The 25124-nt window shown below is 44.2% G+C and overlaps 2 protein-coding genes across 3 annotated transcripts in view; one reads left to right on the top strand and one right to left on the bottom strand.

The window, feature by feature from the left end:
* Window positions 1–17782, bottom strand: part of MOB3B (MOB kinase activator 3B) — a 194505-nt gene extending 176723 nt beyond the window's left edge. Inside the window, exon 1 of one of the 2 annotated variants that reach the window (XM_080667991.1) lies at window positions 17261–17782. The gene's annotated coding sequence lies outside the window, so the exon portion shown is untranslated. The remainder of the gene's footprint in view (window positions 1–17260) is intronic. The other variant, XM_080667992.1, reaches the window with a different exon arrangement.
* IFNK (interferon kappa) lies at window positions 12090–12716 on the top strand (the record flags this gene model as incomplete). The annotated part of the gene is made up of 1 exon (XM_080669056.1): window positions 12090–12716. One exon carries the CDS (start codon window positions 12090–12092, stop codon window positions 12714–12716), a length of 627 nt encoding a protein of 208 aa, XP_080525182.1.
* Window positions 17783–25124: the final 7342 nt, after the last annotated feature.

The following is a 25124-nucleotide window of genomic DNA, read 5'->3' as shown; positions in this document are numbered from 1 at the left end:
ATAGGATTTACCGAGTGTTTTCCCTATTCCAGACACTGAAGTGCTCATCTGGGCACTTTACATTTTTATAATCATGTCTATGAGTGGATGCTAAGGTTCCCTTTGGCAAATGAAGAAAATGAAGCTTCCACATAGTAAGATAGTCCTAGCTAGTAAGAGACCGGGCTGGAATCCACACCCACGCGTATCTTCTACTCACCCTTCACACTCTCCTTCTCCTGTTGTCTTTGCAGCCAGAGGGGTCCTCTGAGTGTCGCTGAGTTCACAGAGCATTTGTTCATTATCCCACTCTTGCTACCCGTCATAGTCTGCACAGTGCTTAATCTCTCCTCGCTGGGCAGCTCTTACACTGCTTTGCACCCCTGAGTGTGCTGCTCAGAACACACACTCTGTAATCCTAGCTGTTTTAGAATAAATCTTACGGCCATCAGGACAGGCAAGAAAACCTGCTTTTCAGAAAGGGTTTCCGGACCTCAGTCGATTTCTTGGTTGCTTCAGGAAGCAGCTACACATGGCATTTGGTACAGGCAATTAAACTGAAGAGTTTGCCCTCGATGGTTGTTTTAGTAGCTTCCATGGGAGCGAGTGACTGAATGCCCTCAGATCTACCGGCCAGGCCAAGGTTGAAAGAACCTCTGAGTCAGAACTGACTCTCCAACATCTAGCAAAGTCTCATCAAATGTCTTTTAAATAATGACCAATTACCAACGAAGTTATTTCCTACAGATTCAGCATTCAGAAACTATAACCTACTTTACCTCTAAAGTAACTCTTTTAGAAATAATTCATCTGGGAGGAGCTTTAGGTTGTCCAAGTAGCCATATTGATAGTGATAAATAATCACAAAGTAATTTTTCTTTTGGGATGAATTTGGCAACTAACGAGTTGTTATTTTTTTTTTCTTCAGGAATTCAAAGTTACCTAGTAGGAGGATAAGAAGAAAGCACCAATAGAGAACTATGAACTGATGCTAACCAGGAGCCCCACATCTGTTTGGGGAAACAAAAGAATACATTTGGGAAATATGACTTTTTGTAATATGCACCCAGGACAGATTTGAATTCTGTGAAAAATTTGTGAAGGAACTATTTCCCCCATCTATAATAATAAAAGTGTAATATGCTAATTAGATCGGATGTCTTTCCAGACGACCTTCTGGACGAAGCTGTGGCTGCAAGGGAAGCCCTGGTCCCGGGTGCCAGAGGGAAGCCAGTGCGGAAGGCCTACTCTTGCACAAATTACATGCATCGGGCCTCTAGTATCATAATAAATGCCTTACAGCTAAAGCAGCGATTTTCTAAATATATATTTTTATTGATTTCAGAGAGGAAGGGAGAGGGAGAGATAGAAACATCAATGATGCAAGAGAATCATTGATTGGCTCCTCCCTGTGCCACAGAAGCCTGAAGTGAATTCCAGCCACGCCCTGGAATCACAATGTCCTGGTCCCCTACGCCCGGCCACGCTGCAGGGACTCATAAATAGCGTGCAGCCTCTAAACTGACTTCATAGACAGGGAAACAACCTCGAGCTCCCTGGGCTGAAAAAGGGACCCGAGTGTGTTTAACTCATTTTGTCAGAAGCCAGAGAAATCTTTAAAATCTTTCTCAAGAAAGCTATTTTTTAAGGTTTCTGTTGTGATGTTATTAGGTAACACATTTTCTTCTTTATTAAAAAAACAACATATGACATGAGACACATGTTTTACTTCAATACAGTTGAACAGAAAGTGAGGCAGACCTTAGTTTGGGGTGGCCTTTGCCAAGTTATATAACTTTTCTGTAGCCTTGGTTCCTCAAAACTGTAAAGTGGGATCTTGCAGGATTCTTTTGGTGACAAAGTGAAATGGTGTATGCAAACTTGGTGATGCTGAGCTTGCTGTCTGGTTAATGACAGTGCAGTGTTCACACTGGATGATACTGAAGGATCTTCCTCTACATGTTGGTCCCCACGGGGAATAAGTCTCAGAGATTCTGATTTTTAAAGAAAGCAAATGACAGTGTCTTTCTACCAAAATAGATTTCTTATAAGGAAAGAATGCTTTTTTAAAAGACATCAAAATGAATCATTTCCCTTATTTGTATAGCCTTGAAAAAGAAATCAAAACTATTTTATTTCAACAATACTTCTACTACTCTTCAGAAAAAGAAAAGATCCCCACGAGAAAGCTGCATGTGGTTGACAACTCCAATTCTCTTCAAATGGATTTTAAAAAAATCTCTAATGGGTATCTACGCTGTATCATTTCCATGCCAACCCAAGCCCCAAGCCAACTCATACCAGTGCTACCACATTTTGATTGCTAGACTCTTTTTCCAAATGGATCAGGGGCAGGGCAGAGATGGGCTAGCTGCTCATCGAACTATTTCCTCTTCTTCCTGGGCACATGGCTGGACTACACTTCCTGGCACCCCTAGTACTGAGCTGTGACTATGCGACTAAGTCCCCACCAATGGGATGTAACTGGAAGGGATGCCTAGCCCAGATAACACTCCTATGGACAACCCTCCAGCTTTTGCCATTTTGTCCCAGCTTTTTGAAGATAAACCCTGAAACCTAGGAAGTCACATGGGAGATGGCAGAGCCACAAGATCAAAGGCATCTGTGACCCTGGTAACTGCTTAGAAGAAAGCCCACTACAGCTCAAGTTACCTCTGTTCCAAACTTTATACACTTCCATCATGTGTGAGCCATTTCACGTTTTTGGATATGTTTGTTACAGCAGCTGGTGCCTGAAGCATCTAGAAGTCCTAGGGTGTTTGAAAAATTATGGAGTACTGATAGATTATTGTAAAATTATGGATCTAATCATTGTGTGCCAAATCAGACATGAGCTCATTAAAAACACAGTAATAATCTAAAACTAAGACTAGCCTCTACACTAGGTAAACTATCAGACACGTCAAAAGTTTAAGAAAAATGTTGAAATGCAGAATCTTCTTTTCATTTATTTACTCTTTCTGTGGCACAAGAAAAATCTAGTATTAGTGACAAGAACATCTTGATTCAGCCTATTAAACAGCAGTGCATCATGGGCGTATAGTTTGTGTCAGAGCATTGGGATAGAGGGACATTTCTGACAATTAGACATTTCTAAGATTTTAAATAAAATCAATTCGAGAGGATTAGAGTGGTCAGCTATAAGCACTCATCTATATTTAGTAAATAACAGATTAGCATCACTTTCTTAACTTCAGAATTGTATGACTATATTCCATTATGAGAGAAGTGCAGATAGTAATCCATGTTTGAAATTGATCATAAAATACATTATTTTATTTAAATGTCGAATTGTACAGGGACATACTTTTGTTCTGTGTAACCACAGGAAATACATCAGGGGACATTCTCAGGAATTTAATCCTCAGGTTAACCCTGGGAAATTTAAGCCTCAGCTCCAACCTAAGTCCAATTAAGTAAATTATTTATTTTGCTGTCCAGCATATGAGACCTAACCTAGTTTAAGGCCATCCAGTTAAAGAGGTGATGCCAAATGAGATTACGTACTGGTTATCAAAAAACAATCATGTTGATACAGTACAGACCCTATAATCAAATGGATTATCAATGGCACATCTGGAAAACAACCTTCGATCATCAAAGATGTGAACCCGGACTCAGATGAGTTGTAAGTAACTTACTAAAAATATCTCTCAAATCAGTCTATTCTCTCCATCTCTGCTGCTGCTACCTTTATCTAGGTCACCACACTCACCTGACCTACTGAAGTATCTACTCTTGACCAAATTGTGTCCCCACAGTGACCTCCTTAAAGCACATGCCATTTCACATTACTCTCTTGCTTAAAATTCTTTCATGTGTCTTCATTGGTATTAGAATAAAAGTGGAACTCCGTCTTGGCCTGCCACCCCTACCCAATCCCAACCTCTCCTAGTGCCAATGTCCCCACTCCCTTCCCTCCAACCCAACTAATCTCCTTTATATTCCTTGAACATCCCAAGCACTTTTCCATCAGGGCTTTGGGGCTTCCAGTTCTCTCTGTCTGAATGCCCTCCCTCCAGTTCTTTACATTGTTGATATTTCTTCATCCTTCAAATCTCAATTCACGCCATCACCTTCCCCAGTTACCCTCTTGCCCTGTTTATGTCTTTCATGGCACTTGTAACACCCTGTAATTTTAATCTGTATTATCTGAAAATCTGGACACTCTATGGGGACATGAGCCTTTCCTTTTCTTTTTTACTACCTTGTTTTAGTCATCATATCCTCAGACTGATGGATACATGGATGGATGGGTGGATGCAATGTATAGGCAGTACTTTTAGCATTCTTTGTCTCATGTACCATCCATAAAAACCTGTATTATCACATTTGGCAAGAAGTGTTACTGCTTATCTCCTGTCCTGGTGGGGATAGATATAGAGCAATCCCAATTTCTTTTAGTTTTTTTCATTACTCAAAAAAGCTTTTTTTTTTTTTTTTAATTTACCTTTCTGACTCTGTGTTTGTGCCTTCAACACAGTCACAAAGAGTTTCTGCTCCTCAATAAGGAGAGCACACTCGATCCTGTCACAGGCACATTGAGCACACATGGATCCACCCCAGGCCCTGCTGACATGTGTTTATGTTTATTTGTTTTTTCATTTTAGACAACCTCGTTGGAAGTTTAGGTCTCACAGCATGAATTCCTTGAAGTCAGCCTGGGCACACGCCACATGCAAATGTCGGTGCTTTCTCAGCCTCCTTGGTATGAAGGTAAACAGTTCTATTCCCAGGGGTTCAGGAATGCCTAGTTCTGTCAGCGCTGTGTTTAGGACAGCCTCTGGTGGCATGTCAAATGTTGGACCATTATGAATGTCAGTAGACACCATTCCCAGAAGAGGGCAATCCCAATTTTGGTTGTTCTCTTAAGTCATCTCTCTTGGGAATACAAAGAAGTTTTCGCTCTGGGACCATCCTAGTGGCCCTTTCACAGTTTTCCTCTTAAAGGAAAAGTATCCAGGTTTTCAATATTGATAATCCCAAGAGGATGTGTCTTAATATTTCATTACCTATAACATTTGGGGATACCAGGCTATCCTGGCTTTGAATTTTATGATTCAACTTATGAAAAAACCCTTTCAGGGGGGGAAACAGTGTATCTCCATGTAGAGCAGAACCACGGGTCACCTCCTTGAGTTTCCGCATCTCGGGCTGTGGCTCTCAGAGGACCCCAGACTATGTGCAAGTCCAGCGCAAGTTGCAGTGCTGTGTGTGGTACTGGGTCAACATGACAGAATAGCTCGTTTTTCCTGTTCTGACTTAAATGGAGGACAGTCGTGCCTAAAGATAGTTTCCCCAAAGCTCCTCCATAGGAATCACAGGAAGTGCAGGGCTGAGTCTGGGCGGGGGATCTGGGAATGCCAAGGCAGGCTGTCCGCCAGCGCCTCTGAGAATGCCAGCATGTGTGACCATGCTTTTCCCCACTCTGAGCCATGATGAAGAAACGCTCTCCCAGTCCAGCTGAACTTCTGAACCCCATTCCAGAGCTCAACATGAGAAAACTCAACCAGTCCTTACAGAATGCCTGCCAAGGACATCGCCTCCATGGAGGGAGGTTATGAGGTGCAGTCCTGCCCCCTACGTGATGGCAGAGATGGTGGTGGTGGTGGTGGTGGTGATGTTACCTCATAAGGAAGTGGCTGGTATCTTTACCCAAAAAATCCCATGGTGCTCTCCTCTTATTATTATTTTAAAATATATTTTTATTGATTTGAGAGAGGAAGGGAGAGGGAGAGGGAGAAACATCAATGATAACAGAGAACCACTGATCAGCTGCCTTCAGTATGCCCCCTACAGGGGACTGGGTGGCAACCTGGTCATGTGTCCTGACCAGGAATCCAACCGTGACCTCCTGGTTCATAGGTGGATGCTCAACCACTGAGCCACCCCGGCTAGGCAGTGCTCTCTTCTTGAAGGCCCAAAGGAAAATCCCTCCCAGGACTCAGTACCAAGGAAAGCTCTGCTTCTACTGGGGGTTTAGCTTTGTCACTGGCTTGTTTTATCTTTCAGATACTATGATTACCTTAACAGATCATATTTTCTCTTTGCTTCTATTCTGATTTGCAACCCTCTGCAATGATGACGCCGGCCATTCTTCTCATGCGCCTGCTCTACCTCTGACTCCACTTTGTTTACTTGAACTTGTTTTCCCTCAACTCTGATTTAACCACTTTTTATTCTCTTGTATTGTGTATCTTTCATAAGCTGCTTCAAGTCCTTTTGGGAAAGAAATAGGCTATGACTGCATAGATGTACACAGTGGATTTTGCACCACTAGATCCTGTAAAGAATACAATGTGGCCTCAGACAGACCTTGGTTTGAATCCTGATCCTGTCAGTTATGTGACCTTGGGCAAGTCACTTAATATTTCTAAGCTTTATTTCCTCCTTTTAAGTTGAGGATAATGACATTTACATTACATAGTGGCTGTGAGAACTAAAGGTAATTTACATAAAGACTTGGTACTTTGTAACTGCTAAATAAATAGTATCCTTTATTCTTATTAATAATTGGGCAGAGAATACCTAAAGAATACCTAAAGGCAATGTCTGGAAGACAGGGGCACAGACCCATGGGAAGTGTCACGTGACAGTGGAGGCAGAGATCCACAAGCCAACGAACACCAAGGACTGCCAGCTATCACCAGGGGCCAGAAGAGGTGAAGAAAAATTCTTCCTTAGCAGGTTTGGAGGAAACATGGTCCTAATGACTCTGATTACAGCCTTCTGAGAGAATAAATTTCTGTTGTTTTAAGCCACCCAGTTTGTGGAAACTTTCACAGCAGTTCTAGGAAATTAATACCTCCCGCAGCTTATTTTCCCAGACACCACCCCAAACTCAGGCATTGCTCAAACACTAAAAAAAAAAAAAAAAAAAAAAAAAATCCTAAAATTTGGAGCATGTGAGTCTTCTGCCAGTCTGAAAAAAGCTCACTTAAATTTTTCCATAATAATGCCTTTTTTGTTGTTGTTTATCTTGTTTTTTGTCAAGAAACCTTATGACCACATACAAGCTGATAGTAATTAAAAGAAGACACTGTCCTCATCTATGCAATAGTGGCAACTCCTTTTAAAATATTTATCCTAGACAAGTGGACATCCCTGTCCATCACCCACGCAACTCTTGTCATTTCTTTCTAGACTACAGGCACTCTCCGATGTGGTCTGGGAAGAAACCCACATCTACTCGGGGTAAAGTGGAGGATTATTCTCGAAGGTGTTATCTTTCATTGCCACATCTAAAACATTATGCTCTCAGAAATGAAATCCCCATTGGGGTTCAAATGGACCAAGAGAAACAACAGTGCAACAAATACATGGATGGAAGCTGTTGTGGGAATCCCAAAACTGAGGGTAGGTTTTACTGATGGTGTGTATTCATTTAATAGAAAGCTTATTCCACCATGTTAAATTCCTTTTGATCAGGGATCATTTTCTTAGAGCTCAAATGACTCCTGTGTAGGAAGTTACTGTAGGGATAACCCAAAGCTGGGCTTAAAATAGAACCAAGAGTAAGTTTGCCCCAAGTGTCTTTCTTAGGGTGAGATGATACAATAACAGCTCATCGGAGCATTTACAACAAGAAGTGGCACTACTGGGGATGGAAGCAGAAGGAATGATCTGATCACCTCTCAGCAGTTAAGCCTCACAGATTAATACCCAAACTTGAAAAACATAAGAAATCACATGCAGTCTTTTATTCAGCAAGCAGCCTCTTATGGAAGGGATGCCATGAAAACAAAACTAAGACACATTTCTTGCCTGTAGGGAAAGATACATGAGTCAACTAAACAATGCAAAACTATGTGTTACCGCTAGAGTTAAGGTGCTCGCGACCTAACCAGCCCCTGGGAATCCCAGAGCACAGCAATGGGAGTAAGAGAGGACACTGAATGGATGCTGGTGCTGCCATGTACCATTCTGTGGACTCAACTGTCCTCAGCACCTGACTTTGTCCTACCCGTACCCCTCTACCATAATAACTAAACCCCAAAATAACTTCCCTGTTATTGACACATGACTTCCTTCGAGTGAAGCATCCACAAGCCAAGGAACACCAAGAACTGTCAGCCATCACCAGTAGCTAGCCATCCAACAAATCACTATTGAGTGCCCACTTTGTGCCAGGTGCCAAGAGAGGCACCTGGATCCTTCTGATCCAGGTCTGGTGACCCATTTATCCTGAGCCTCATATTCATGAAGGGTTTATAATGTAGATTATTTATGTTCTTTCCAAATGATATATAGATAGTCACAGAGATACACTTACAGGATTAAACTTCAAAGCATATTACACTTTTTATAACCCTGTTTTGGCAATTAAATATATATACAAGTCGCCCAACTCCCAAGCCACATATCATCCACGAAAGTGATCCAGGTCTCTCCTGATCTCTTAGGGTTCTGCTGGGCACTCGAGAGGGTGCAGCAAACAAGCCAGTTGTTGCACTTGCACTCACAAAACTTAGTGTTTAGTGTGGAGACAGACATCAAATAAGGACACATAGTTAAACTGATACCTGTAGCTACTGCCCGGGAGGACAGGGCATGAGTGGAGGCTGAGTTGGCAAGCCAGGCTTTCATGTATCTGAAATGTTTGAATTTTTACAATAAGAACATATCCAGGGCCGAAACCGGTTTGGCTCAGTGGATAGAGCATCGGCCTGTGGACTGAAGGGTCCCAGGTTCGATTCCGGTCAAGGGCATGTACCTTGGTTGTGGGCACATCCCCAGTGGGAGGTGTGCAGGAGGCAGCTGATCGATGTTTCTCTCTCATCGATGTTTCTAACTCTCTATCCCTCTCCCTTCCTCTCTGTGAAATATCAATAAAATATATTTAAAAAAAAAAAAAAAGAACATATCCAGGTATTACTTGTGTAGTCATTATACATGTCTACATCCGGTACATCACTGAGAGAGGAAGAGCCAAAAAGGGGGCCACGGGAGAGGCTAATCCCAAGGCAGGAAGCGGGAGGAATGAGAGAAATGCCTAGTTCCCCTAGTTCTGTGGTCAGCAAACTGCGGCTCGCGAGCCACATGCAGCTCTTTGACCCCTTGAGTGTGGCTCTTCCACAAAATACCACGGTCTGGGCGAGTCTATTTTGAAGAAGTGGCGTTAGAAGAAGTTTAAGTTTAAAAAATTTGGCTCTCAAAAGAAATTTCAATCGTTGTACTTTTGATATTTGGCTCTGTTGACTAATGAGTTTGCCGACCACTGCCCTAGTTGATGGAGCTCCAGGGTGGGTCTCCAGAGTGGGTCTGGCGCTAACAGAGCTGCACATAACTCTGTGGTGGCTGTTGTCCCCATGTCCTGTGGGAAGCACTGCCAGACATGGACACAGGCATCCCATCTCTGAGCTCTCTGCTGGGCCCAGTCACCTACTGACCCCAAATGGAATGACTTACGCTCCAGTACTGAGTAACATGGATGATCAACATGTTACTCCCGACTGCTGGATTGAAACTTGCCTTTCCACAAAGAGCAATGAATCTTACCCGCAGATGCCAAATGCCCCTGAGCTGAATCACAATTATCTCGTCTAGACTGAAGTGTCTCATTGATATTTTGTCAAACAAATTGTATCCTGCCCATTACTATTCACCGTGTGATCCACACGCACTTCCCACAGTTCCATCAATAACAAGGCAACCCTGCCAACCAGCTTCCCCTCTGAGGAAAGCTTGACCAATGTAAGTAATCTCAAGACATCACTAGAGAAATGAAAACAGAGGTCGGGGAAACAGCCATGTCCACACATAGCCCACTGTGACAGGCTGGGCAGTTGTGACACATTTTGACAAGAACGTTTCCTTACACTGTGTTTCTTTTCAATTTTATGATTATGCTAGAGGCCTGATACATGAAGATTCATGCAAGAATGGGCCTTCCTTCCCCTGGCTGCCGGCACTGCCTTTGCTCCGGCCCGGAGCCGCCTTTCCACCTTCCCACGCTGCCCAGAGGCCCAGAGCAGCTGGAGCAATGCAGAAGCATCCCGCCCCCGGCTGCCGCCTGTGTATGCAAATTAACCCTCCATCTTTGTTGGGTTAATTTGCATACTCACTACTGATTGGCTGGTGGGCATCGCGAAGGTACAGTCAATTTGCATCTTTCTCTTTTATTAGTGTAGATTTTGAGATATATTCAGAGGGTATAGCTTTTATGGAACAGAGGTCTGACTAAAGACTGATCATCCAATAGTGCTTCTGATCAGAGCCACTGTGTGAGCGCGCGCATGCGCGTGTGTGTGTGGTGTGTGTGAGCGTGTGTGTGTGGTGTGTGTGTGTGTGTACTATTTTGTGTTAACATGGCAAGTTCCCCCTTTGGAGTGCATATGGTTGTTAGGGATATGTACACAGGAAAGCCAGTGCAGAGAAACACAATTGAATGCACCTGTGCACCAGGTGGACGGCTAGCAGAGGACAAGCTTCCTGCAGAAAACTTCATGTCTGACTTCTGCTTTATGAGGTCAGTGGGAGCTTGCATGGTGGAAAGGGTTGCCAGGTAAAATAGGGAAGACCCAGTTAAGTTTGAATGTGGAATAAACATTGAATGCTTTTATGGGTACATCCCAAATATTGTACGGGTGTTCCATGTTTTTATTTGCTAAATCAGGCCGTACTAGCAGTGGGAAAGATATGCATGTCAATCATCTTTTCTTCTTTGTCATGAATATTGTCAACATCAGCATCAGTTAACATTTATAGAACTTGGGGAATGGGGAATGAGGTCCTTGCTCCAGGGAGGGCCTATCAATGACTCCTGCTCCCTGAAACACTCGAGCATTCCTGCTTGCTCCATCATGGACCCCTGAAGGTCCTGGACTGTACCATACCCCTCCTTCTTCAAGACCTTGCCCAGTGACTGGCATGTGCTAGGTGCTAAAACTACATTTTACAATAAATGAGGATATAATGTGGAATGTCTATAAAAGCAGAAAATTTTGGGTGAAGGGAATAAAATGACAAAACTGTACATGGAAGAAAGTACAGGGAACTTAAAGATGGTTAACAATAGCCATAAGTTCGAAGTTGTTACGTGAGGTATACAAGAAGGTGTTGCCCTCAGATGTGCTTTGCACCTTATAGAGGCTATGTGAGTAATTACAAATATACGTGTGTATTCATATAAACATATATGTTTTTTAATGAAAAGTTTCAAGAATAGTATATTGAATCCCCATGTATTCTATGTTAAACTGAATTGGAACTGAGTCTTATTAGATGGAAGCACTGGCTCGGTTTTAAGTAAAGAAAAGAATACTCAGAGAATATCAACATTTTCTTCCCCTATCCAGTTGCTCAGTAGTTAGAGCGTCAGCCCTCAGACTGAAGGGTGGCAGCTTGATTACAGTCAAGACTCCATCCAGTTCCTGTCGGGGCACATGCGGAAGGCAACCAATCAATGTGTCTCTCTTCCTCTCTGTCTCTCCAAACTCCCTTCCACTCTCTCTAAAAAATCAATGGGGGAAAAAGTATCCTCAGGTGAGGGTTAGCAACAACAAAAGAATATCAACATTTTCTAAAGGCAACAGAAAACCCAGCTGGCTTAGTCCTTTACTTGATAAGTGCCATGATCAACTGACCAACTGTTTTTTCATCTTTTGTGAGGCCTGGAAAAATCAAATAAAAAGAGAAAATATCCAAATCTAGAAGCTTAATTTTACAGGATTAGCCTTACAATCAAATTATCACAGTCACCTGGTCAATGTCTATGATTAACTAAATTCTTGGAGGATCCCTTTCTCTTATGTCATAGTGTTGGGTGAGTGTATAGAGACACAGCCTTCAGTTCTTTCTCAAATACTCTGCATCAGTCTTGTTACTTTGGTTCTATAGTACTGGGATGGATCATCCGGGCTTCTAGGAATTTCCAAAGTCAATGTAGTCACCCAAAGTAAAAAAAAAAAAAAAAAAGCCTCAGAGGTAAAGGAAAGGGGCCGAAACTCTGAGAACCATACAATGACAAAACAGAAAACTCCTCCCCACTGAAGATATTCAGGTGTATAAAAGTCACACAAGGGCATACGTAAGACCTAGCACAGCGTCGTTAATCTTGAGTATTGTGAATCTTTTGGCTTAGAAAAAAAATGAACACCAAGCCTAATGTGATTCGAAAGTGTTTGTGGCCTGCGTGCCTCATGGGCCTGTTCATCACTGGCACACTCTCTTTGGGCTGTGACTTGCTACGTATTCATCTGCGTAGAATCACCTGGCAAAATGTGAAGCTTCTGACCAATATGAGCAAATCATTTCCTCTGGAGTGCCTACGAGAAAACAAAGCTTTTGAGTTGCCTCAAGAGGTCCTATCATATACCCAGCCTCTTTTGAAAAGAGACATCAAGGGGGCCTTCTATGAAATGTCCATGCTGGCCTTCAACATCTTCACTCAATCCACCGTCCAATCCACTTGGGAAGAGAAACACCTGAAACAAATCCAAACTGGACTTGATCAGCAACTGCAGTACCTGGAACAATGCTTGAAAGAAGAGAAGGGACATGAAGACAAGGAAGAGATGGAGGAGGATGAGAGGAGACACCTGGAAACGAGGATCCCCCAGCCCAGCAACTTAGAACTGAGGAGGTATTTCCACAGGATAAGCAGTTTCCTGCAAGACAAGCAGTATAGTCACTGTGCCTGGAAGATTGTCCAAGTGGAAATCAGAAGATGTTTCTACTACTTTCAGAAACTCATAGAACTACTCAGAAGGAAATAAGGTAGATTTTTTTAAAACTAACATTTCGTTTCTCTCCAAAATCTCCTCCCCCTTTATTATCTTTTAAGAATTGCTGGGCTATTCTTTAAGCCTGCTCTCAGCTGGATTGGTGGTGGCGTATGTAATGTTTACTGTCTCTAAAGTTTGGCCTTGCAACATCAGCCACATTCACCTCTCTAAGAGAGGCAATGCCCACCGTCCTGGGGTGAACAAGAGTCTTGTTACAAAGTTTTAAAGGAATGTTATTCCCTCTCCATCTTCTACTCTCTGCTCCTCTTTCCTTTTTCTATTTTGTACGTGCTTTGAACTTCACCTTTCAACTTCACCAAGCCAATGGCTAGAGAACATGGATCACAGAATGTTTGAAAATGGAACACCTCAATGACTGAGCCCTCTTGCTGCCCAGGTTGTTTAGTCTGAAGTTCAACTTGTTTAAAGAGCTTATACAAACTTCCATAATTAAAACCCTCCCTTTCTCTCCCTGCTCTCAAAAAGTAAAAAAAAAAAAAAAAAAAAAAAAGGTTGAAATTTCTGGCCCATTTGTTTCTCAGCTTGGTTTATTTGAAATGATATGAAGTTTGTAGGAGAGTGAAGATCCACTCTCTCGTATTGGATGGTTGAATTAGATGACCATTAAGATCCTGTTTAACCTTTGAGAGCCCATGATTCAAATGCAGACAGCACTGTTCACTCCTAATGTATATTATTTGACTTCTACATTTAAAGGGGTGGAAAATGATACAGAAAAGTGTAGTATCTGACTTCATTGTTTTGTGTGTCTGAAATGAAAGGCCCACAGTCATACTATAGAAGAATTTCATATTGTATTTTCCCAATTAGAAGATCATTTTCTCCGTGTTAAGTAAATTATTCTAATAATACATGACACTTTAATATATTTTATCTCTTTAGAAGTTATTTTGTATCCAGATTACCTAGATTATTTACTTAAATTTTCTTATGTGGTCCCTCATCTATATTAATCCACCATCTAGCTGAAATGAACTTTCTCTTCCTTTCTCCTCCAACCCATTTCAGAATCATCTGTCTACCTTCAAGCAAGAACTAGCATCGAGGTTTCGGCTACACAAATTCACAAAAGAGGGTAAAATGTACCTGGTTCAGCCCCTGGGAGACATCTCCTGCTATTTGTTTTAACAGTGTGCTGCTAAATTGCTTAGATTCAAGATTCATCCAAGTATAGGACTCAAACAGTATAGCCAAATGGGAAGTCTTATGCTAAAACTAAGGCAAATTTCAGTAAAAAAGAATAATTAAAAAAACAAGTTGTGGATCATGGTATGGTGGTGGAAGGAGCAGACCATAAAATGAGTTAGTAACATCCACTCAGTAAAACATCTTATCAACAGAATTGTTCTACAAAAAAAAAAAAAAAAAAAAAAAAAACATAAAAAAACAATAGTACTACAAGCTGTAAAGGAGTTGGGGTGTGCAAGCTACTAAGCAGAAAGTATACACTTGGATTTTCCATGAATTTCTCTAACTATGCCTTTGCATGGCCTCCCTAATAACTCTACTGGGATCATGTCAGTTACTTTAGTAATTTATGTTCATAGTCTTGCCAAATGTTTGCTGTACAAGAGGGAAGAGAATTGGCACTTCAAGTCAATAACGATCGTAAGGGCAGGGACAGAAGTCAGAACAGAATGCTTTTGCTAAGAGCACCTCTAGATGGAAAAAAAAACCCCAAGGCAACTGAAAAACAGGTAAGGACACAAACTAGTCTCTTCAATGAGGAAGAAACACTAACAGATAATGTGTTTCATCTCATTTATGATTTTAAAAATGCAAAAGGAGACAGTAAGATACTTCCTTCCCATTTGTCTGGCAGAGATGGAAAAGAATACTACAGAGTGTGAGAGGGAAAAATCCTCTGTCTATTATTGGGGAGAGGGTCAGCTGGCACAAGTTCCTCCAGGACAATAAGGCAATCAAATATCCTAAAAAGGCAGCAACTCCTTTGACCTAGCTCTCCTATCTCCAGAAATTTATTCCAAGGAAATCATTGGAGAAGACTGTTCACTGGAGCCTTGTTTATAATATTCCTCCTATTTTTGTTTTTATTGCCACCTCTTTGCATTTTCTATTTTCTACAATAATTTTGAGGGGGTCTCATTCTAAAATTAAAGAAACCGTAAAGCTTATCTTCCACTACAATTATCCTGCGTTCCTTGCTGGGGCAGCTGGGACCTGCAGTGCCGGGTCACACTGTATAGGATGCCTTTGGGCACTAAGAACCTCCCAGTTCCTTGTTGCCGCTTCTCTCCTGCTGCTGCTGCTGCTGCTGCCAAATTTCAAAGGAACCCTTCCTTGGGGACCGTTTTCATCATGAAGTGTTTGTAAAGTGCCTCAGGTGCTTCAAAGATTTTACTTTATTCTTTTGTTGGTCCCACTGGTAAAATCCAGAAATGGCTGGAGAAAGTGCTCTATGTGTCTACCTTCCCGATTTAGCAGGCTCCTTTATTCTTTGTTAAGAGTAAGCACCAAAGTCCTGTTGGGTCAAGTAAAGGGGAAACTTCTAGAACTGCAGAGACAAGTGCACTTAAAATGCCCGAGTGGGTACCCAGGTGGCCAGCGTTCAGATGGAACCTTCCCCCTTCCCCTGGCTTGGGGTAGGGATTAAGAGGCGGGAGATAAGAAGAGTGTAACCTAATCTCCTCGGAAGAGGGGCTGATTGGCCATCTCACAGGAAACACCGGTAACACCAGTAAATGTGTGGCTCTTAGTATCTTAGCAACAGGTGCACAGACTCCGCCTCCTCACAGGCAGAGCGACTTCCTGGGCACCCTCCCAGGAGGACCCTGCCTTCTCCAAGTGGTTACTTTGCTTCTGCCCTAGTTCCTTAATAAATAGCCCACACTCACTAAGAACAAGCACTGCGTTTAAGCATCTAACTTGTGAGGGGAAAGCAGGACAAGAGGGCCACCTATAATCCAGCAGGCGCACACCCACAGGGCTACTCCGGGCCAGTCCCAGAGGTTCGCACTTGGGAACGCGAACACTGCCTGGGCGGCATCTGCGCTGTGCCCTTGGGGTCCTCCTTTTCTAAATGCGGGATCTGAGATTTAAACTGGGAACCCTTAGCGCAGTCAGGATTCCACGTTCATTCTGTTGGGGGCCACCTCCCCATGACTTCTAGGCAAAGGCTTGAGGCGTTCTGGGTTACATCCCTCCTCGTTCCCTTTAAGGCTACTCGCCTGCTCTCCAACCCTGGAAACTCCAAATCTCAGAACCTGGGCTCTATGCCTGCCCGAGTGCCCTGATGCCCTCCGGCTGCGGAGAGTGAAATCCGCCGGAACCCACCAAAGGACACCCCGGGTTGGAGCGGAACCTCGCTTCCACTCTCGAAAGCTGCACCCGGGTGGGATGGATCTGCGCCCCCTGTGGGATGGATCTGCGCCCTCTGCGGCGCGCGCGGGATAAGATCTGAGAAATGCGCCCTGGGCCACAGGCAGCCGAGGAGGCGGGGAAGGAACAACTTTCCCTCCGCCTTCTAACCGCAGGGCCAGGGTGGGGCGGCCTCGCCGGGGTCGGGATCCCGGGCGGGAGCTGGCCGGGTGGCTGGCGTGGGGGCGGAGCGGAGGACGCTAGGGGCTTCCTTGTCGCCCCTAGCCCCTAGCCCCGCCAGATGTTGGAAAGCACACAATAGGGGGAACGCGGAGAAACAAAAGGCCATTCGCCAGGATCTCAATAGCCTCTGTCCCGTGGTCACCTAAGAAAGGACGTCTGGGGGTTGTGTGTGTGAGGGGGGGGGGGGGGGGGGGAGGGGGCAGTGGGGGGCAGGAAGGTGGGTGCAAGGGGATCCTGAGGAGCTCGGAGTCTCTGTACTTACTTGCCAGGAGCCTGGGGGGTGGGCCGTTTACCCTTCCGGGAGGGGTCCCAAGGCAGGGAGGAACAATCCAAGGAAAGTTAAAGGGTTTTCACCTTTTTCCTCAGTAGAGGGAAAGGGAGGGGCGGGATTGCAGACGTTTGACAGTTGTTGGCCCTGGGGTTCAGCGGGATTTGTAGGTCCTTTACACACCCTTCCTCCCCAAGAAGCATCAACAGTTCAGGGGCGACCTGGCGGACGGAGCGCAGTTCCCCTCGCAGCCCCACGCCGAGCCTCCTGCTAAATCAAGACGCCCCAAACGTCGCCCCTGCCCGGCGCACTTCTGTAAAAGTTTGTCTTTCCGTCACCCACAGCCCAGCACGCACCCTGCAGTCATCTGCGACTCGCGCTGGGTTCGGGGAAAGACTTGTATCCCGAAAGAAGATGGGTTATATTGATATATCTTTTAAAATCCAGGCCCCGGACCCAGGGTGGGGACCGGGAAGGACGTGCGAGGAGCCGGCCTGGAGCCAAGCCGTGGGCAGGCGGGGAAGCAGGGTCCGCCACCTCCCGCACCCTCCCCCCCCCCCCCCGCACTCCCGTCGCACCCGCTTCCAGGTGCGCCCAGCACCTCTGCCCGCCTGGGCGCGACCGGGCGTGAGCAGCTGCCGGGCGGCGCCACCTCCTCCCTCGCTGGGAGCGTGTTCTCACTCACCGCGGGGTTTTACCTTCAGCCCGAGGCCCTGTCGGCTTCCTGCGCCGGGTAAGCTGCAGCCGGCGCGAAAGAAGAGGGCGAGATCGGAGCAGGAGAGGCGCCTCCTGGGGATCCACGCCGGGTCTCCGGGGCCAGCGAGCGCGCCTGGGGCTCCGGCAGCAGTCTCTCTGCTCCAAAGTAGCCCCCACACGCACTCGTCGCGCGGCTGGCGCGCGGGGGCGCCGAGCGGGGACCCCCTGGCGGCCGCTTGCGGAATGGCAGCTCCGTGGGGGAAAGGAGTCAGGTCGCCCTTGGGTCATCTTCCCTCGGGAAAGAGGTGGGGAGTGGACAGCCTGGACAGCCTACCGGGGCTCACAGCCTTAAGGAAAGACATTGACCCTCTGGCCAGGGCAGCGAGGGAGGTATCAGACCAGAAAGGATGCGTTCTGGGTCCACAAGGCCACATCCAAGGCACCAAGGGACCTAGAGAGGGGGAACCTTTATCTTCTCCAAGATTTTCTGACTTGGCTGCCTCACAGAGGGGAACATTCATCATTGGGAAATACTTTGAGATTATGCCGGATTTATTTGCACAAGCTGGGAGTAATGAAATGAACATGGACTTTGAAGGCCCACCCCCCCACCTGCCACTTTCTATTTGAGTGATCTTCATCAGTATTCCACTCTGTAAATTGGGGAGAGCAATATCTACCTGCAGGGTGTTTGTCTGGGGTAAACTAAACATAAAAAGTATTCCTCGTTCATAGTTAGGAGTCATTCAACATAAGCTTCCTGGAGAAAAGAATGACTCTTCCCCATATGTTTGCATCTTAATGCACACCGATTGAGCATTATGACTCAAGTATTACAGTTGGCCAAATGACTAAGTATTACAGTTTACAATTCCTACTACACAATTTAAAGAGTTATGAAAATATGTTAAATAGAAATTAGGCTATATATATATATAGAAAACATGCCTCCCCCAAAGTGGTTTCCGCTACTATGAATGAGAACCTCTAAAACCACACACATCCTTTGCAATACCAAGTTCTAGTGTTGCAAGAAATATTTAATATAGAGTCATGGTCTCATGATATTAACACTGGATTAAATTATTCCATGTAATTCTGTGTCATTTGGGCAAGGCAAAGATATTGGAGATTGTGAGTATAAAACTCAAACATGAGGGGGGGAAAAAAACACACAAACAAAACAGAAACAAAAACCCAGCCACTAAGCAATGTCTCTGTTCATCACTGAGTAATGCCATCTCATTTCCAAACTGCCTCAAATGCCAGTCACAGCTTTTAAAGCTCCTTTGGATCTTTTAGCCTCATAGCAATCAGTGCACTTCATCATCCAGAACAGTTAGAAGAAGTATCTCTTAACCATTGCAGGCTACCTTTAATGGCCCTTCTCTGTCACTCAGGAGTCCCTGATTGGGAAGAGGCTGTTGCTTGCCCAGGAATTCTCATTATATGATCTTTTCCATCCTGTCCCCAAAGAGAGGAAAAAATAAAGTTTCTTGCCTCAGGACCTAAGGCAGAACATTGAGATCCAACTTCTACCCTTGGAGAGAGGTTCACCCCCAGGTTGCAGGTGAGCAGGGCTTGCAGGGGGAAGAGGGCATCCGGGTCTAACCACAAACTCTAATGGAATTGTCTCTGTTTCACCTTGCTTGGAGGGAAAAGAAAACCTTTATCCCACTTTCACACCCTTATTCCTTCCCTGCGGAGCAATGGTAACACTGTGATGGGGAGGAACGTTGGTATTTCCTGGGTAATTTTCACCAGGGAGTGGGGGCAGTGTGATGAATGGTGCCCCAGCTCTCACCCACCTCTGTACAGCTTCTCAGCCTGTTACCTGGTGGCTGGAGGAGATAGGCCAGTGTTTAAAATCCAAGCCCTTCACTTGTATGCATGCATATAAGAGTAACCAACGGATGCAAAACATTGGGGAGTGAGGGCATGTATGGGAGTGGGGTGGGGGTGGGGGGCAATGGTAAGATATGTACACATATAATACCTTAATAAAAATTTGAAAAAGAAAAAAAATAAAATAAAATAAAATAAAATAAAATCCAAGCCCTTCTTGGTCCTCCTGTGTCTTAGTCTGTTCAGGCTGCTAGAGAAAAACACCATAGACTGGGTGACTTACAAACAAGGGAAATTCATTTCTCACAGTTCTGGAGGCTGAGAAGTCCAAGATCAAGGCACAGCGGATTCAGTGAGGATACATCGTTTTGCTATTTCCTCACATAGAAGGGGGCCGGGAAGCTTTCTCGGGCCTCATTTATACCGGGCACTAATCCGATTTATAAGAGCTCTGTCCTTATGACCTTCCAAAGGTCCCATCTCCACATATTACCACCTTGGGGTGAAGATTCAACATATGAATTTTGGGAGGACACAAACTTTCAATCTACACATCCTGGGTACATCTGAATCTCCAATCCAGCTCTTATCAGAGCCTTGCGTTGACTCCACCATGAACTGAACAAGATACTGCTTCTGACTGGCTGCTAATCCTTATGTGTAGGCTTCCTTGCTTCTGTAGAAAAGCAAGCTGAAGGGAAGGGGTGCGGGAGGGGGGTTCAAGTGCCAAAGTTCACCCAAACTGAACTGATCCTCCACCTCCAACTAGTCCCAGCTGCTGTCTTTCCCCCTCAGTGAATGGCCACTCAACCTTCCACTTCTGTAAGACCCCAAATTACAAAATCATGTGTAACTTTTCTCCCTTTCTATTTCACCTGTCATTTGTCAGCAAGTCTTATTGGTTTTACCTTCAAAGGTGCCGCCACCCTGGTCTAAGCCACAGATACCTATAGCCTCCTAACTAGTCCCCCACTTCTTTCCTCTCCCATATGGTCTATTCCCAATACAACAGCCAGTGTAATTCCATTAAAATCTATGCTACATTATGTCACTCTGCTACTCAAAATCCTCTTGGTGCTTCCTATCTTACTCAGAGTAAAACCAACACAAACACACATCCCTTTATCACTGACCTTGTTGCCTATGACCTTCCTTGTCACAATCCCAGTACATCCACACTGCCCTCTGTGGTTCCCAGAAACGCCAGGTAAGCTCCCACTGCAGGGCCTTATACTTGCTGTGCCTTCAGCCAGGAACACTCTTTCCTCAGACACTTCATGGCTGACAAGCTCACCTCCTTCAGCTATTTGCTCAAAAGTCACCCCTTTCAACTGTCTAAAATTACAATCACCCTTCTAACACTTGCCGCCACGTTCCCTGCTCCAATTTTCTCCACATAATTTATTGCATCTGGTTTTTGATATATATACGGCCTGTCTTTCCAGGGCTGCTGTAACAAACTTAGTGGCTTAAAACGGTTGAAATTTATGATCTTAGAGTTCAGAAGGTTAAAAGTCTCAGTTCTCATAGGGCTAACATCAAGGTGCGGGCAGGGCTGCATTCCTTTTGAAGTCTATAGGGGAGAATCAGTTTCCCTGTTTTTATCAGCTTGTAGAGGCCTCCTGCATTCCTTGACTCACAGTCCCCTTTCTCTATCTTCAAAACTATCAACAGCGGGTAGAATCCTTTCCATGTGACATCAGTCTGATCTTTCTGTTTCCCTCTTCTCCTTATAAGGGCTCTTGTGATTACAGCGAGGCCTCCAAATAATCCAGGATTGTCATCCTATGTAGAGGCCAGCTGATTAGCAACCTTAATTTCACCTGCAACCTTAATTTCACCTGCAATCTTAATTTCACCTTTGCCAAATAATGTAACATATTCACAGGTCATGGATATAAGAATATGGACATCTTTGCGGGCCACTATTTTGTTTGCCACACATCCTTACTCTTTCAATTAGAATATAAATTTCACAAGACAGGAGTCTTTGTCTGTTCTGCTTCTTGCTCTATCCCTAGACTAGCTCCACAAATGTGTAGGTACTTGCTATGGACTGACCCAAATTCATATGTTGAAGTCCTACTCCTCAATATGATGGTATTTGGAGATGGGGCCTTTGGGAGGCAATTAGGGTTAAATTAACTGATGGGGGGGGGGGGTGGGCCTCATAATGAGATGACTGGGCTTACAAGAAGACAAAAGGAAAAAGAGAGATCTCTCTCTTTCTTTCATGTGAGGACACAGCGAGAAGGTGGCAGTCTACAGCCAGGAAGAGCATCCTCACTAGGAACCAAATTGGCAGCCAGCATGATCTTAGACTTCCCAGCCTCTAGCACTGTGAGAGGCAAATGTTTATTGTTTAAGCCATCCAGTCTATAGTGTATTTTTTATAATAGACTGTGCAGACTACTACAGCACTCAATAACATTTATTAAATAATTATTGAGGAGACATTATCATAGGCGCTATAAATAGTGAACAACTATTATGCACCTACAGTATGCCAGGTACTTGCTAAGCACTTCACATGAAACATCTCATTGAATTCTCACAAGAATATGACAGGCAGCTTACTAACCAACAGCAGAGCCCTTCCTTTCATCCTAACTATCCTATGGGGCAGGTCCAGGTGAAAAAAATTATAGAATAGAAAGTTGAAGGAACTAACTTAAGGTCATGTAGCTAGTACACTATGTAAGCAGGTTTTCGACTTGGCAGTGGGACTTAAGCCCATGGAGGTAACCCTGATGCTCCCCTATCCCTATCATGTGGCAATGGGCAGCCCTGGGTCTTGCCCTCGAGATCCAATAAAAATGACGAGATACACAAATAGCAATAATATGAAGAAGACTATTGGGGGTAATAGATTTCTGTGGAGCATAGAGAAGGGAAAGGTTAATTCTGGACTAAGTTGATTGTAGGGAGTTGCAGGGAGAATGTAGCATCTGAGCTTAAAGATGGTGGGCATTGTTGGAGTTAGACAGAAAGTTTGTTTCAGATAGAGAGAACCACTGGAGTAAAGACACAGGAAGGTAGAAAAGTGCTAGATGTGTTCTGAAAATCAAGATTAGTCTACCTCATATGAGGACTAGACCAGTAGTTAGAGGATAAGGGCTAGGATTCCAAAGAAAAGTTAATAATTCTTGTTAACAGATGTCAATGGAGAAAAACTATCCGAGGGAACTGTCAAAGCAATGTCTGAAGCTGTAACTCAAAAGGCAACGAGTAATGAGAAACATGAACTTCTTGCTGGGCAAAATGTTTTCAGAGGCTGCTAACTCTGTTTGCACATTCTAGAAGGGCATTCATGGCCCTAGCTGGTTTGGCTCAGTGGATAGAGCTTCGGACTGCGGACTGAAAGGTCCCAGGTTCAATTTGGGTCAAGGGCACATGCCTGGGTTGTGGGCTAGATCCCCAGTTGGGGGCATGCAGGAGGCAGCCAATCAATGATTCGTTCTCATCATTCATGTTTCTATCTCTCTCTCCCACTCCCTTCCGCTCTGAAATCAATAAAAATATATTTTAAAAAAAAGAAGGGCATTCATGGACCCATAATTCTGGGTCCAGGGCACAGTCTCATATATCTTAGACTCAAAAGGTTCTAAAAGAGGTCAGAAATAGATACTGAGACAACTGGGCTGCCCTGACCTTTGGACAGGAATGGTTTCCACCATTCCATTTCAGAGATGAAGTGAGTAAGGCAGGAAGGATTAAGTGACATGCACAAGATTATGCAACTAGTAAGATTGGAACATAGATTCTGAGTCTCATGACTATTAGTGCTCTGTGTATCCTGGGATATAAGTGGAAAAGGCCACAACTGTGCATGTGTCCAACACAAAGTTGTCAGCTTTTAGGCTGCTTCAGGCGGTCCTCTCCAGATTCCTATGAAATAGATCCGAGGACCTTGGGTGGGAGCTCTCATTAATCTCCCTTCCAAGCTCTTCTAGGGAAAATAACAGAACCAGCAGCGCCTGGGAGATGCATTGCAGAAAGACAAGGTTCATGGTGATTAAGAGAAAGGGCCTCAGAGTCGAAAAGGCTCAGGCCCGCAGTGCCTAACGTCTCCAGGTCTCAGCTACCTCATCTTATGCCAGGGGGATAGTCACATAGGTAGCTGAATGGATTCAATGAGGGGAAGCATGTAAGCTGCTTAGCACAGTGCCTGCCACTTGGTAAATGCTCAAGAAACACCATCGCAGCACATCTCACACCACCCTCACGCAAAAAAAACAAAAACCCAGAGCCCAGCACATCTTACATTCCACGCTGAATTCAGAAGCCTCACTGTCCCTTAGGATATCATTTCCTGGAATTGGGAACAAAAAAGAGAATATTTCTGGGTAGTTTGATGTACAATGAATAACATTCACCATCTTTGCCCAAGTCAGTGCAAATTACTTTTCATCAATTTCAAATGGTTTCTATATTTCCTGTAAGAAAAACCATGCTGGGCTTCAACGGTGTGTAAGAAAAACCCCAGAAAGATTCTGTTGCCAAACCGCCTCATTACCGCTTCCTCTGAGAGGCTACCAAAGAGCAAAGGGATAGCAGAAGGGGGTCACCATGGCAACATCATAACAGAGTGCAATGGAGTCAAAGTGGAAAGGCATGTTTGCAGTCACTGACCAACAGACCCATAGCTATAATGCTCTGGAGCAAGCGTGTCAAACTCAAAGGCTAACACAGGCCAAATAAACAAGGTCTAAGTTTATGTGGGCCGCAAGAAAACAAAAGCTTCAATTTTCACAGAAACGTAGGTTTATTTCGATAGAGACATGCTGAATACAAAGGGCTGAAATACATGAGTAATCATTAGCATAAAATAATAGAACATTTTAATAAAAATTAATGTTTTTCTTGAACATTAACTTACCAGACACTGAATAACTGCACAAATTTATAAGCGTAATGCAAATAAACCTATTTTTCTTGTTCTCCGAAAGCAAAATATTTCCTGTTGTGCACACCAAACAAGTCAGTACAAGACTAATGACGTGGCAGTCGGCGGCTAAACTATCCGCTGCTGGTATTAGTTGCGAGAAATGGTGCGCCTGCGAGTAAGGAGTGTAAGGGAAATGAATGCAACACGATTATAGTAATCAGTCATTAGCGAACTGATATGTAGTTCGTTACTAATAATTATGTATAACAGGATATTGTAAAAATTAAGTTACGGAATTTTTATTAAAACGTTTCTTACACACCATTATATTGGCTGGGCCGAGAGTTTGACATGCTTGCTCTGGAGAGTAGTGCTCAGAGTTCAAGGGCTATTCAAATTAGACCTGGTGGGAGGGCACTCCTCTTTATTCTGATTCCTGGCTGATTGCCCAGTGTCATGGAGTGTTAACTGAAATGGTTAGGGGCAGCTTACTAACAGACAGCAGAGCCCTTCCTTTCACCCTAACCTAGTGGTCGGCAAATTCATTAGTCAACAGGGCCAAATATCAACAGTACAACGATTGAAATTTCTTTTGAGAGCCAAATTTTTTAAACTTAAACTTCTTCTAATGCCACATCTTCAAAATAGACTCGCCCAGGCCGTGGTATTTTGTGGAAGAGCCACAATCAAGGGGCCAAAGAGCCGCATGTGGCTCGTGAGCCTCGGTTTGCTGACCACTGCCCTAACCAATGAGAGTTCACAAACCTAAGTGTCTACCTAACAGATTTTCTAAAGGAAGGCACATTTTCTCCTTCCTTTGATTTTGTTTTCAAAACCCTGACTAGTCAGAAGGCTGAAGAGATTGTCTCAATGCTTTATTGGAAATCTTTGGGTCCTAGAAATGAATGTGCATGGCTCCCCCTAAGCACTGAAATAATGGCAATTCAAGCAAAAGTTATAGATATCTACACTAATAAAAGAGAAAGATGCAAATTTACCGTACCTCCGCTACACCCACCAGCCAATCACAGGGAGTATGCAAATTAACCCAACAAAGATGGCGGGTTAATTTGCATACACAGGCACCCAGCAGCCTGGGTCCTGGGAACATCCTCTGGAC

The sequence above is a fragment of the Plecotus auritus genome, assembly GCF_963455305.1.
Source record: "Plecotus auritus genome assembly, chromosome: 5".
Classification (NCBI taxonomy): Eukaryota; Metazoa; Chordata; class Mammalia; order Chiroptera; family Vespertilionidae; genus Plecotus; species Plecotus auritus.
This window is presented reverse-complemented; position numbering and strand designations above follow the sequence as displayed.